The sequence below is a fragment of the Hypanus sabinus genome, chromosome 14 (assembly GCF_030144855.1).
Source record: "Hypanus sabinus isolate sHypSab1 chromosome 14, sHypSab1.hap1, whole genome shotgun sequence".
NCBI lineage: Eukaryota > Metazoa > Chordata > Chondrichthyes > Myliobatiformes > Dasyatidae > Hypanus > Hypanus sabinus.
The window spans coordinates 46779786-46795427 of NC_082719.1; the positions used below are offsets into that span (position 1 = coordinate 46779786).

At 39.2% G+C, this 15642-nt stretch overlaps 1 protein-coding gene across 5 annotated transcripts in view; it reads right to left on the reverse strand.

The window, feature by feature from the left end:
- The window catches only part of atp8a1 (ATPase phospholipid transporting 8A1), a 373263-nt gene that overhangs the window by 142063 nt on the left and 215558 nt on the right, over positions 1-15642 (reverse strand). For all 5 annotated transcript variants that reach the window (XM_059989113.1, XM_059989114.1, XM_059989112.1 and 2 more), the window contains 2 exons: positions 13066-13115; positions 1695-1764 (listed from right to left, as the gene is read on the reverse strand). In XM_059989113.1, the coding sequence (XP_059845096.1) occupies positions 1695-1764; positions 13066-13115 (120 nt within the window). The remainder of the gene's footprint in view (positions 1-1694; positions 1765-13065; positions 13116-15642) is intronic.

A 15642-nucleotide genomic window follows, 5' to 3' on the forward strand; every position in this document is an offset into this window, starting at 1 on the left:
CGTATATCTGCATTGCTTTGTCTGTAACACTGGAGTGTTTAGCAGTGTGCATCACAAAATACTATTCCCACTGACTGTCTTGTGAGGAGATCCCCTCATCTCACTGGAGAAGCAGGTTTGCAGTACAAATAGTGAGCATTGGACAAGTTCTTTGTGCCTTTGATTTTCTTACATGCTGACACTGTTTGACCAGCATTATGATGAACATCTAATAAAGTGGTGGTCAGCACAAGATTTGTGTCTTATTTATGACTTCTGAAGAGCCTATAGGACATCTCCCAATTCAACACCACCAAACCAAACAGTGAATAATTCCTCGGCAACTGATCAACAATTTGCCTAAACTCCACGATCTGCTTCCTTCTGCTCCCTCAGATATCTCACCACAGCAGAATAGCTCACTTCTAGAATTGCTCTATTATATTCAGGAATGGAATTTCATTGTGAGCGACCTTCAGGCCTCACAAAGGAAACCATTTACTGCTAAGGGGAAGGCCCTTAGCATCCTTCTCTAACTGTCCACACATCCCCACTTGCACTTTCTGCATGCCTGCTGGAAACTATTCCCTGAGCTATTTTTATTTTTTATTGCAGTTTTCATTGGTCTCCAAGCCAATTTGTCCAGAAACATTAATAAGTCCTCATTAAACCACCTCTAAGAGGACCACAATCCCCTTGGAGGCTTGCATGGCTCAGTGATCTGGAGAGCTATGTTGGCTGGAGTCAGGGCTTTGTGCTTTGGCTCTTGGTAACGTCAACCGTGTCAAAAAGGTCAAAGGGTAGAGGCCAGACTAAGAGTGGTCCACCGGTCTTCAAGGTTTAGGGGTTCAGCTCAGGGCAAACAACTCTGACAGGTAAAACAAAATTACTACAAAAACAGCAATGAAGAATCCTTTTAGATTTGAGTGTGACAGTATACCTGAATCCTCATCTGGGACTTGCGTGACTGACAGTAGTGAAAACCGAGAAGCAGCTACTGATACGATGAAAGAAGAACTGAACACTGCCAGAGATGGAGGACCTTCAATACTGTCTGAAACACTGGAGGTGTAATTCACAGTTAAAAAGAGGATTAAAATAGTTTGCTACATCAGCGCTCCCGATAGGCTGACCATCAATCTCACAGTTATGGCCCCATTTAGAAATGAAAACTAATACTGCACAAGTTCTTGACTATGACAAGCTTCTAACCTTCCTTAAGTATTCTTACTGATACTTCTCACTCCTATCCAAGATGGATTTTGTACATGTCTAAAGATCATTATCCTCTTCTGAAATATTTAGTGAAAGTGACACAAGGGATACTGGAAAATCGAGGGAAATACAAAATCCTGGAGGAACTCTGTGGTCCAGGCAACAGCTGTAAGAGGGAAATAGACCGTTGACCATTTGGGTCGAGACACTTCATCTGAACTGGGTTTGAAAATACAGTCTTGATTACATATATCAGTGTACATTTACATTGTGTACTTTGTTTTGCAGAATGAAAAATGGACTGGAACATTCTATGCTTAACTAATGTATAGAATATTTGGCATGGATTTATCAAATAGTACAGAAGGCAGTTATTTGAAAATTACATTTCATTTTGAATTCAATGGCTACATTTCACAAGAGCAGAACAAAGATATCAAACATTAATACTTCAGCAATTCAAGGCTAGAAGAACAACATGAAGATTAGCGAAGACTCACTGCTCCTTTACAGTAAAGCCGCAGCTTTCCCGACGGTGTACGGACAATCACGGACATGCGTTTTCTGTTGCTGTGAAAGAACAGAGCACAAATAAGATTACTCCCTAGTAACAGGCATCAAAACCAATCTCATAACTCAATTGTTGAAGAAAAATGGGGCTAAGTTCCATTAACTTGTAATAAATAATAGTGCCAGAACACCTTAACAGTTAAAAGTTTACGCCTGTGGCTCAAAGAACATATTATTAAAGGCACTTGATGGTCCTCAACAGTATACTGAACAATTCTAGATCATTTTTTCTTCAGGCATTTTGTGAATACTTAACATTGCTGCTGAATGTTGTCAACTCAATATATGTCTTCCATTATCCTGTGACATTAAAGCCAGTCCCTCTCATGACCCATCCAATGATCTTCTACATGCCCCCTTTACCCCACATCTCAAAAACAATTCTAAATATCCTCCGGACTGGATAAATACCAAATTGTCAAGTTGCAGCTACACTTTGAAATAGTATTAAATCAAAGTAAATTCGGTATTCATCTTGAAATTCCCTTCACCAGGAGGCTGCTGAATGCAAGAGCTATCAATGTCATAGAAAGGGCAAACAGGATATCTCCTCAATGAATGGACCCAGGGCAAACAATGTAGTGAGATTTAAAGTCAGATCAAGGACAAAGCAAGAGAGTAATGCAATGGTTGGACTTAGAGATGGAAAGAAAATAATAGGATTAAAATCTGATATTCAAGATCTCCCAAGGCATTTCAAAACTATAATACTTGTAATAACTAATTTTTGATGCCACAGAAATTGTTTGCCAGCTATTAGCATAATATAATTAATAGGGTGGTTATGCTTGTAAATATTTAGCATCTGCTTCAGATTTAATTTGCATCTACTTCACAAATAGTCACTTTGTTGCATCTAATGATGTCAGTGGTGAGGAAGTGAGCAAGCTGTCATTTTCACAACGTTAAGGGAAATACTTAATTCAGACAGCACCTATTGACATTTCGCAACAAATCTCATCTCATCTGAAGTTGCTGCAAAATCTACGTAATACAGCAACAAGCATCATCAGCAAAATCTGTCTCTCGTTGCACCTACGTTGACCAGCCTGCTGAGTATTTTATTATTACCAATGAACAATCGCTGTTTTTGTGAACCTAGCAAGGCGCCGAAATAGATCTCAGATGAAAGTTAACACAATAAAAGGGCATGCATTTACACAGCATCAAACAGCATTGGACCTTTCAAAACATTTTACAATAACAAAATGCAAGCTCCTGCTGTAACAATAGAGAGGTGAATAACTTACGCTTGGCATTATTTCAACCTCAAGAATTGACTACTTGAAATTTGTATGTTCTCCCTTTACCGCTGTGGGTTTACTGCTGGGCACTGGCATTACCAAAGCCCAAAGAATTGTTAGTAGGCTCATTGATCACTGTAAATATCCACTCATATAAACAGGTGGCAGGAGAATTGGTTGGGGTAGAGTGGATGAATCAACGGGTGAGATGGAGAGAACAGGTAAAAGAGAGACAAGTAAGGAAATGGAACTGATGGGAAAGCAGTCAGATTCTATACCATTAATAACTTCAGCATCTATCATGAGAAATATGAAATAAACCAGTTAGATGATGGATGCATCTTACCTAGGAAATTAGGGAGACTGCCACAGATCTTTGATAAGGATAGGATGTTTCACATGCACTATGAAGTGTTAGCGACAGAGCTGTGGTTGAACAACCCTTCTAAAGTTCAGTATCTACAGGTATATTTCACCCTCAGGCCTGCACTGGAAGATTTGACTATGACTTGTGGGCTCAAAAATTTAGTGGAATTTCCACTGTCTGACACAGAGACAGTGATCCACTGATACTTCTACACAGCGATGTACTTTTTTACATTTACTGTCTCAAATCATGTTATAAATGATCATTCTTACCCATTTCTTGAATCATGAAATATCTGCCTTTACAACAGATTTCACCGGTAGGGTGAAGGGGTGAAGTAACAGTTTTGTTGTAACTGGAAATATCATAAACCATGCAATAAAATCTAATGTATTTGACCAGATGTAATTTGATTTCCATCCAAGCAAATGCAAGTTGGTAAGATTTAATTTTTCCAATCCAATTACAAGGCAAGAGACAACCATTCAGCCCACTGAGCCTATGCCAGCTTTCAAAGCAAACCTATTTGCTTGCAAACTTATTTCCCTTGGTTTATTCTTTCTCACAAATCCATTAATACCACCTTGATCCTCCTGCCATCCACCTTCACCAGTCTTACTTTACTACACTGATCTTCCTGCCAACCATTCTAGTTGCCACCACATCTCTGGGAGGTTGGAGGAAACAGGTGTCTAGGCGAAACTCACAGAGTTCATGGAACAACATGCTAACTCTGCAAAGAAACATGGATCAAGACTCTACAGCTGTGAGGGGCAGGAGCACTACCTGTGACACTCCATTGTTTTACTTTTGTAAAAAGTTTAAGCTTTGAAATGTTTCTCTTCTTTGTTTCAGTTTCTACTTTACTCTCCCCAACCTCTGTAACCATTTCTAATCCTACAATTCTCATGTGCCCAAAATTTGCCTTTAGTTACAATTCACATTGTAACTATAACTATACATTTGGCCCTGAACTCCGGAACTCGCCTCAAGGCTTGTCTACCTCTCCTCCTGTGATTGTGATTTGTGAAGAAGTCTATTTCATGACTCTGAGCTAAATATCCTTTTTTTTTCAAATTTTAACAGTCTAAAACTTCTAGCTATAATACTATATAAATGCAAGATTCTATTATCTTAGATAAACAATGACTGCTTCCCCTCAAATACTGTTAATTCTTAAACAATGATTCTGTTTTCACTCCAAGTCTTTAAATTAATTTCAGAATCAAAGCCCAAAAGAATTTTTGTTTTGCTGTTAACTCCAATCATTTCCTACATACCAGTCAGGTAACAATCACCGAAATGATAACTATAGGGGGAAAATTAACCTATCAGATTACAGGCATGAAAATGAACCAGCAATTTAAAATTGCATATGATCAACTCATCAATTTATTCATTATTGTGAACCAAAATCATCTTTGGTTACTTGACATGATGCATAACCATTGAAGAGCTAGTTACGTGGTCTCCAGAAAATTATACACACATGATAAATTTAAAGAGTTTAGTGTTGATGAATAAAATTAAAATAAACTGCTTCAGCCCAAGATTTACTACATTTATTCTTACAATACATTGGCTGCTTGATTCCAAGAATCAGATCATATCAAATATTATCATTAATTTCAAGATTAGAATTATCGAGCTGTTAAACATTTTATTCGAGTGTATTGCACCACCCAGAAGTGGATGCTTTTGGTAAAAAGATAAGCAGCCAAATAACATCCAAATAATTATTTTTAAGAACAAAATGGTTGTAACGTTCATTTTGATGTCATTTGTAAACACACTCAAAATTAGCCCTTTTGAAGAAGCAGAGTTCCCTTAAGGAGGATCATATTGGTTTTAATTTCCATGCACAAATGGAACTGGCTGTTGTACTTTCGCAGTACTGGGAAACGAAGAAGTGTAGGTGGATTAGATGAAAGAGAGATGCTGTACAGCTTCATACTAAGCATATGGTTATGCTCTTCTACACAAACCAAAAAAAATATACTAATTAGAAATTAGAATAGCTTTCTGGTAATAATCAAATGAATTTTTTTTTATAAAAGCTCCATGCTGCTGTCCTCATTATGAACCTGATTTTTGATAACAAGCTGGAGTACATATTTTCTTTCCAGTGTAGTCCTGGCATAACTCCTCTAAATTTGGCAGCGGCCAGATTCTTAACTGTGCAGGGAAAAACAAGCAAACATAGCACTTGAGGTCAAACCTGAACTTGGGTCACTAGAGGGAAGAGGAAGCAGCATTATTTGTGCCACCCTCCTGCCTTTCAATAAGGAGGCCCCAGTGTCCTGCTTGTTCCTCACAAAATGCAGGTTCACCCCCCGCTGTTCAACTGTCAATGAGGGGCTCTGCCTTGCTGGCCAGGTTGCAAGGTTGTTGGATGATCATGCTTGTAACCATTCCAAATGTCTTCTATTGGGCAATGCAGTGAGTACTGGCAAATTAAAGCAGCAACCTCTGACGGGTCTTCAGAGGCTCAATCTGTCATGTTTGGCTGCATGTTTAACTTAAATAGTAAGCAGGGAACCGCAATGAACAGGCATCCACGTGGTGAGCAATCTCACATTTGAATCTGTCAAAGACTGTCAGATCAACACCTTTCCTAATGACACTTAGAACATTTATGACAATCTCATCAATAAAGATATTGCTAACCATCTTTTAGCAGACTTCAGTGTGTGTTTTAAAAATGATGTTATAATGCTCTTTGTGAAAAATCATTCCGCAAACTAGTCCCATGAATGCACTGGGACACCAGATGATCAAAAATGCTTAGCTTCTGGTCAGCAACAACAGAACTATTAAATTTTTCTTCTGTGTTTAATGTGCAACCAGACAATAATTATCCTAAGATCATGGCAGTGAACTGACTGAAGTCTAAATGGTTTGCTGATGGAAAGTGATCAGTGGAACAGTCTTGGAGCAACAGCAAGGTTTCTTATTTAATTGTACATACATATTCAAATACCAGATGATTAAAATACCACAACTCAGAAACGAGCCCTTTACCCACTCTGTGCACGACAACCATCGGGTACCAGTCTACGTTAATCCCATTTAACAACATTTGGAGTATAGCCTTCTATTCCTTGTAAATTTAGTATTCATCAGGATACTTCTTAAACAGTACGAAAGTCTCAGCTTTTGCTCAGTCAATTCATTCCAGACTCCACCTTTTAGGTAAAGGAAATTGTTATATCCCTTCTAAGCTTCTTCTCATCTTACACTTATGCTGCCACAAGGGACCGTAGAGGGTGGAATCTGAGGGAACACAATCGGCTGGAAGAACTCAGCTGGTCGAGCAATGTCGTTGTGAGAAAGAAACTGGCAATGTTTTGAGCTGAGCGCTGCATCGGGACTGAGAGTGGTGAGGCGAGATGGCCAGTGGCAAGAAAGGGCTCTGAGGCGATTGGAGGACTGTGGAGGGGTGCAAGGTGACATGCAGATAGTGCCACGTAGGGGATGTGAACAGGGCTGGAGTTAGAAGCCTGGGTGGTCTGCAATCCAACTGCATGAATATAGAGTTTACCAAGTTTAGATAACCCCCATTTTTTTCTTTTTATTCCCCTCTTCACCTCCTACACCTCCAATTCTCCCATTTTGTCCCCCTTCCCACTCACCCCACTTTCTCCCTCAAGCTAACCCTGTCCCCTTCCCCATCCTCCATCCACTAATTTCATTCATATACAACCTGCACTCTCTCCCACTCCTTCCCCACCTCCCACCTTGTTCCAACTGGTTTTCATCCAGTTTCTTCTGATAGCTCCCTTTTTCACCTCCTTTACTGAACAGAAAGCAGCACTGCGGTTCCTGCTTATCTCCCTCCAGAATGACTTCGTTCTACATTCTCCCCTCCCAATGTTTCTTTTTCTTCTGCCTGCCTCCATTTATGACTCACCTACCACAGCCCCTGCCCCCTCACCCTGTCCACATGTCACCACCTGCCTGTCACCTTGCATCCTCCCTCAGTCCAGTCGTCTCACTGTCCTTTCTCATCAATCCCTTTCTCTTTCGCATGCGGCCCGTCTCTTCCCTCAATTTTCAGCCTGATGAAGTGTCGATCAATTCTTTCTTCCAACTAATGCTGCTGGTGCCGCTGAGTTCCTCCAGCAGATTATATGTTGCTCATAATGCCTGTGCTCTCTGGTTACACATTTGCTATGGGAAAAAGTCTACTACCCTCTGCCCTATGTTGTCAAAATTATCTCTAGTGACTTTAAAAGGGATAGTCTTATTGCAGCTTCCAACCAATTATAAATTCTATTTCTCCAAATATTGAGATCTAATTTGGTTCATTGCAGAAGGAATAGCATCATTTTCTGCATGCTCTCTTATTCAGAGTATAAAGGTAAATATGTCATCACATCAGCTACAAACAGGTGGCTGATCGAGATGTGTTACACGTGGCAGACATGCACATTAATTAAATCAAAGGGAATTCAGTTCTGGAGCATCAGTAACTTTTTATCTTTAGCAACTTAAATGGAAACAAATTTCAGAAGCAGAGTGTATGCCCTCAGATTTCATAGGTTTATAGTTACCGAGGAAGAATTTCACCTGAATTTTCCTAAAAATTATTATTTTCAAACTTCAGGCTAGTTGTATTTCAAAACAGGTGCATACCAGTTGGTCTAGAATTTCATTAGCATATGGGATTTCTACTCTAGTATTGTTAAACAACCTGCTAATGATTAAATTATTTGGGGCTAAGATCTTAGGTCCTACTGAATGGCTCTTGGTTCACTTGAGGATCACATAAATCTTAATGTATATTAGGAGACCGGGTCCAGGCAAAGTGGCAGGGAAAGGTTGTGGAGTTTTAGTTGAGGCAGAAGTCACACGAACCAAAGAACTGAAGCTTTCTTTAATGTTTCTCCAGCTCAGGAGCTGAGATCTAGACAAGGAACAGTGCAACTAAAACAAGGTTGTTTTGTTTTGAATGCCCAACATCAGATCAATGTGATCTAAACCAGATTTTAATTAAGTAAGTGAATAGAGCAAAAAAAAACTTTTGAGATTGAATTTGTTCCAGAGACCTGATCAATGCTTGCACAAGGGGAGTATTTTAACGTCAGCAAGCTTTTACAAATGACTGTGTATTCATTTCCTTCTTCCATATTTGCAAGACATTATCCTAAAACATTCTTGGTTATTTTTGACAGAATACTAGGAGATGAGTAAAACTTTTTTGATAGATGCATTTAAACCATTTACCCATTAGGTTCCTTTGTGGTTAAGTTTAAAAATACTGTTGCAAAATTACATAATTTGTTTTTTTTCAGGATTCCTCATTTAAATACACCCCATTTGACCAATAGGTATACAAGAATTTTGGTTCATAGCCGGGGAGTGGTAATGGGAACAAGCTCTCACTACCTATTAAATGCTCCCTATTGTGTGCACCTCAAATAGCCTCTGACAACCAAGTCCTGCTCCTGGCCTTCCCATGTGGATTAGCTACCAAGTCTTGCAGAACTGTTTCTACTAACAGGAGAAGGGGCAAAAGCGGTTACTGGCACCTTAAAAACAATTGCTTTGGGCAGATGGGGCTCAACAGCTGTGGTTGGCAGTTCATTTAGAGGAAGGAAAATTCTGGTCTCAAACCTCTGCAGCCTTGTGACTATATCCAGTTATGGTGAAGGCTTCAGGAGTAAACCCTGAGGAAAGGTCTGTAGTTGGAGTCTCTCAGGCAGTCCTTCATTGCTGACTGGCAACTCCAGCAATGCTGCTGGTACCAAACCGTAACAGTCTCTGCCAATCCTTTAATTTCTTCAGTTGTGTGGAGAGGGGGAGCTTCCTACACGGGCAATAGCTTGCTCTCCATACCGTACTCTCCAAGTTTGTACATCTTGACAGCTAGGAGGCAATGGTCAACTTTGACCAACGGAGGCCCTCACCTCCTACAAGAATTTGAATTTGTAGAGTTTTGATCGGAGGTGTTGGTGTACATTTAAGTGTTATGAGGTGAACATGTGGAAAACCTGAATGACAAAGCCTTTGCTCCTGCTTGCTTAACTCTGGCACCCTAACTTATCCACAATGTAGAGTCTAGGGTGTATCCTGATGCTTCCCAATCAACAAAGTGGAGGGAAAACCTTTATCCCATCATTTGGCCATATATTCCACCCACCCCACAAAAGCTTCCCAATGTTATTCTAAGCAGACTGCCAGGTAGCATGTCAAACAAATGCAAAATGACTCGTTAGTTATTGGACTTACTCTCCTTGTGTCTGTGGAACCACACCAAGTCTTTATGCCACAACAATAAAACATGCTGCAATCAGAAAAGAGTGCAAGTTGCTGCTCCTGTGCAGGACACCCTCTGATGTCACAAAGAAAACAGCTCTGGACTACCAGAATGGGACTGCTGTTGTTAATGGACGGTAACACAAGTTACTTTATAGACTATGGGATACTTTACAAAGGAAATACATAGTTATTTCTTAAAATTCATTGTCGTTTTCTTAAATTCATTGTCTTAAAATTCAAAATATTTTGGCAGTTATTTACAGATACAATGGAAGTCTTAGCGAAGATGCACAAACCCTAGCTATTCCAATATTCACAAGCCATGCCACTTTCTTTTCACATGGTCTTTTTGAAATTACTCTTGAGCTGGAAGCTCAGAAGCCAATACTTGCCTAAACCATCAAAGTACAGATTTAGAAATGACATTGTAGAAACTTCTGCTTGTAATCCAAGCATTCAGTACCGGAGCATATAAAGTGAAACAAAGGATATTGTTAACACAAATTACTAAATTATTCAGGAAAATAAGGTTATCAACTGTGCACTTGTGCATCAGGTGCAAACAGAGAAAACATATGTTAGTCTTTTACTATTTTTCAGCTTGAACAACCCTCCTCCTGAACAATACTTGAATTTCTTAACCTCGGCCTCTGCCTTCCCTGCACTGACCAACACCTACTGCTCTACTGGTGACAGTAACTGCCAGTTTCAATATTAAAGGCATCATACACCGTAGCTGCAAGTTTACAATGTAACTTTCACACACGTAAAACAGTATTTATTTTTACCTTCGATTAATCTGTGAGCATTACAAGACAACTGCAGTAACCAGATTGTACCCTGAAGAATGGTGAATGAAATTTAGATAGCCATCCTATGGCCGTGGTGTAATGTGACAGAGTCAAATTCAGAGAAGGAAATGTAGAGTGCGCCTAAATTTGGTACTAGCTGCCACTTAGCCTTATAAGAACACCTTCAATTAAAGAAAACTAAGAATACATTTGAAAAAATTTCCTGCAATAATTTTATAGAACAAAACATAAATTTACAATGGAAATTGTGATTTACAAGTACATCACTGTGAGACAGAAAATCAACTCTTCAAATGATTCAGTTTGTAATTTGCAATGTTTGTTAAATTAAATCTCTGGCGTATGAATAAGTGGTCAAGCGTTTGATAGAAACAAATCAGAAATGTTCAAAGGGAATCACCTATTACACAAGAGTGTTTCTAATTCTGTTCATAAGTGACAAAGAGCTAACTGATGAACTGAAGGACAACTGAAATGACAGAGAAAGCAGTAAACAAGTAAGTTATGGAAAGAGAAAACAATGAGAAAACAGAAGAAACTCTAACAAATTACCTCCATGAGAGAATGTTCCCTCATCATTTCTTGCTTTTATACATTTGCTGAATCCCTCAACATCACTGGGATGAAAGGGCAGAAACTTAATTGGACTACAGAGACTAAAGGCAAGGTGTTCTGTGGAATGTGACACACCATCTAATGCCTCAAAGCTTTTCCATCATCCACAAAACACACAATCAGAGATCTGACTCAAGATTCTCTTGTGCTTCTGTGCATTCAGCTTCAATAATATGGAAGAATTTAACACCACCCAAGACAAAATAGTCTGTTTGATTATCTACCCAGCACCTTAACTAATTGGCTCTGTCACTTCTCTTGCATTACATCTGTGATTTGCTCCATTTATATGATATTTTGCACTAGTTTAAGGTTTCAAAGCTTCATATATTACCAAAGCATGCATCCATATACAACTGAAATCTGTATTCTCCAGATAGCCATGAAACAAAGGAAGAACCTGAAGGTCATTTATCAACTGTGCACCTCCACCCCGTACAAAGAAAAGCTTCACTGAAGCTGCTCCAAAATTCACAATCTCCAACAACCAGGGCAAAGCTGCATAACACCATCAATACATTTGAGTTATTTCTATATTTGTATAGTTGACAAGTTGAAAGATAAGTATTAAAGGGACTTGGGAGTTCATGTGCAGGATTCCCTAAATGTTAATTGGTAGTTTGAGTCGGTGGTGAGGAAGGCAAATGCAATGACAGCATTTATTTCAAGAGGACTTGAACATAAACGCAAGGTAATAATGTTGAGACTTCATAAAACATTGGTGAAACCTCACTTATAGAGTACTGCAAGCAGGTTTGGCTCTCTTATCTTAGAAAGGATGTGCTAAAACTGGAGAGGGTTGAAAGGAGGTTCATGAAGATGATTCCAGAACTGAATGGCTTGTCATATGAAGAGCATTTGATAGTGTTGGGCTTGTATTCACTAGAATTCAAAAGAATGAGGGGTGACTTCATGGAAACCTATCAAATGGTGAAATATCTTGATAGAATAGATGCGAAAAGGATGTTCCCAATGGTGGAAGAACCTTAGACAAGAAGACACGGCCTCAGAATTCCTTTTGGAATGGAGATGAGGAGGAATTTCTTTAGCCAGAGAGTAGTGAATCTGTGGAAGTCACTGCCACAGGCAGCTGTGGAGGCCAAGCCCTTATATATATTTAAGGCAGAGGTTGATAGATTCTTGATTGATCGGAGGACGGCAGGAGATTTAGGCTGAGATGAAAACTGGATCAGCCATGATAAAATTGCGGAGCAGACTTGATGAGCTAAATGGCCCAATTCCCCTCCTATATCTTATGGTCTTATTAATCCTTTGTTGCTAGATCAAATTCCTTGATCACATACTCAGTGATTCAGGAATAGCTTTATCCCCTCTGCCATTTGATTTCTAAATGACCACTGGACCCGTAAACACTACCATATTACTTTCTTTATTCGTTTATGCACTACTTATTTAACAGTTTATTCCCTTCTGCCATCTGATTCCTAAATGGACATTGAACCCGTGAACACTACCACACTTTTAAAATATATATTATTTCTGTTTTTACATGATTTTAATCTATACATATACTGTAATTGATTTACTTTTTTTTCTATATTATGTATTGCATTGAACTGCTGCTGCTAAGTTAACAAATTTCATGACACATGCCGGTGATGATAAAGCCGATTATGATAATTTATCTATTTAATATACATAGATATACTTACTGTAACTCAGTTTTTTTCCCCCTATATTTATTATGCATTGTACTGCTGCTGGAAAGTTAACAAATTTCATGATGGGCCGGTGATATTAAACCTGATTCTGATTCTGAATTAACAACACCGTAGAGTGTTTCTACAACAAGGATGGCAGTGGTTCACAAACTAAGCTCACCCATCATCTTGAGAACAATTAGGGAAGGGCAATAAATGCTCCTGCTTGCCCACATCTGAAGAGGAAATGCATCACTGAAGTTATTTGAGAAAAGAGTAAACACATTCAATGCATTGCCACAGGAAATCAATTTGCTTAGCATAATTTGAAGAACCATTACCTTGTAAACTCAAGAACATTAAGCAGTTCATATTTTTCTTCTTGTCCAAGCTAGAAAATAGAAAAAAGACATGAAGAAATCAAAATTAATCTAATTGGTCTGCAATTCAGTTATGTCTCTTTGAACCTCAGTTGCACAAGTGAAGAGATAGACAGTAACTTAACTAATGAAATAGAATGAAAGGAAAGGGGTTTTGATTAGTTTTATGTAGGTCTAGTATATGTTCGAGTGAACCGATATTTTCTTTTTAGATGATCAACCATAAAGTACAACATCATAGCTGAGGTTCGGCCCAAGGCAGGAACTAGGGAGAGTTAATTAGGAACAGCTGTTTTTGACTTGTGGAGGGTGTTTAAAGGCCAAATGCACAGAGTACAAGGCAGGTGTATTCCAGAAATGAGGACGGGCAGGGGCGGCGTAGAAAAGAGAGCTTGAAGTTTGAGAAACTTAATCAAGATAAAGGAAGGATACGTATAGATAGGAAGAGTAAATTCAAACAAAGCCCTTAGGAATTATAAAGAATCCAGAAAAGAACTCCAGATCTCTGGGCCAAGAAGGTCCATCTAAAGTTCCTGGCAAGTAGGATTAAAGAGATTCTATATGTATATCAAGAATACATGGACACCTCGGGATTAGTACCACTGCTCAACGATGAGGGAGGTAACATGTGCTTGGAGGCAAATGGGTGAGGTCTTAAATGAGTACTTTGCATCAGTATTTACCATGGAGAAGGATATGGGGGATAGGGAGATCAGAGTAGAGCATGCTAATTTGTTAGGGCATTTTGAGAAAAGTGGCAGTGTTGGATCTCTTAAAGAACATTAAAGGTGGATAACTCCCCAGGGCTGATGGGATGTACCCGAGGTTGCTGGGAAAGGGAAGAGATGAGATTGCTGGGACTTTGGCCAAAATCTTCATGTCCTCTCAAACCACAGACAAAATCTTGGGAGTACTGGCGAGTAGCTAATGTTTCTCCATTATTCAAGAAGGGAAACGGGATAATCCTAGAAACTATAGACCATTGAGTCTTATGTTAGTGGTGTGAATGTAGATCAGGGAGGGTTGTTAGGGATAGAATGGATATCGCATTTGGAAAAAAATGGGGACAGCTAGCATGGCTTTGTGAGGGGCAAGTTTTGATTTACTAATGATTGAGTTTTCTGAGGTGGTGATAAAGGTATTGATGAACGTGGAGCAGTGGATGTTGTCTATATGGATTTTAGTAAGGTGTTTGACAAGGCCACTTATGGGAGGCTCATCCAGAAGGTTAACACGCATGGAATCCAAGATGAATTGGTCACTTGTATTTAGAAATGGCTTGCCCACAGAAGTTAAAGGGTATTGGTCAATGGGACCTATTCTGTCTGGAGGTCTGTGACTTGTTATTCCACAGGGGTTTGTACGGGTGCCTGTGCTGTTTGTTATTATATATAAATGACATTGATGAAAATGTAGATTGGCAGGGGGTGTAAGTAAGATTGCAGAACATATATATGAATTTTAGTAGTGCTCTGGATAGTGCAGAAGACTAGTAAAAGATACAGCAGCATATAGATCAGTTGCAAATACGGGCAGAAAAACTGCAGATAGATTAATGTGGCCACATGTGAAATATTGCACTTTGGGAGATCAAATGCAGAGGGACAGTACACTATTAAGGGTAAGACCATTAGTGGGTTGATAGACAGAGGGAACTTAGGGTTCAAGCCATAGCTGATTGAAAGTGGCTACGCAGGTTGAAAGGGTGGCAAAGGTGGCAAATGGCATGCCTGCCTTTACTAGTCAAAAAATTATGCTAAAGTATTGGGAAGTTATGTTTGCAGTTTCATAAAACTCGATTTTAGAAGCATCTGGAGAATTGGATTCAATTCTGCTTGCTTCTCTATAGGGAGGACGTTGTGGCTTTGGGGAGGGTACAGAAGCAATTTACCAAGATGCTGCCTAGATTAGAAGACAAGTGCTATGAGAGGAGGTTGAACTAACTTGGGTTGCTTTCTCTAGAGCAGGGAGGCTAAAGAGAGACTGGTCAAGGTATCCTGTATCTTGTTGCTAGATTGAAACATCTAACACTAGAGGACATCCATTTACGGTGAGAGGTGGTAAATTCAAAGAGAAGAGAGGATAAGTTTTTTTTAAAAATACAGAGCGGTGGGTACCAGGAGTGCACTGTCTGGAGTGGTGGTAAGGGCAAATATAATTGAGGCATTTAAAGGCTCGTAGATGGGCATTTGAACATCCAGGAAATGGAAGGATATGGACATTGTATAGCCAAAAGGGGATTAGGTTAGTTGGATATTTGATTACAAATTTAATTAGTTTGCCTGTTACAACCTGTTCTTTGCTGTGCTTTGCTATGTTCTGTAAGGGTAAATATTATTTAAAGTAAAATATTGAACTACCAGTAAAATTCTGATAATCCAATAAGCTTAGAACTGGTGGTACAGACTGACCGATTTTCCGGTCCATTACTTATTATTCCTCATAATACCCCAACACACTTAAAATTTACTTTTTAAATAAATGTCACACAGTGCTGTAATTTTTTCCCCCCCAGTGAACCTGCTCAATTTAGAGGAA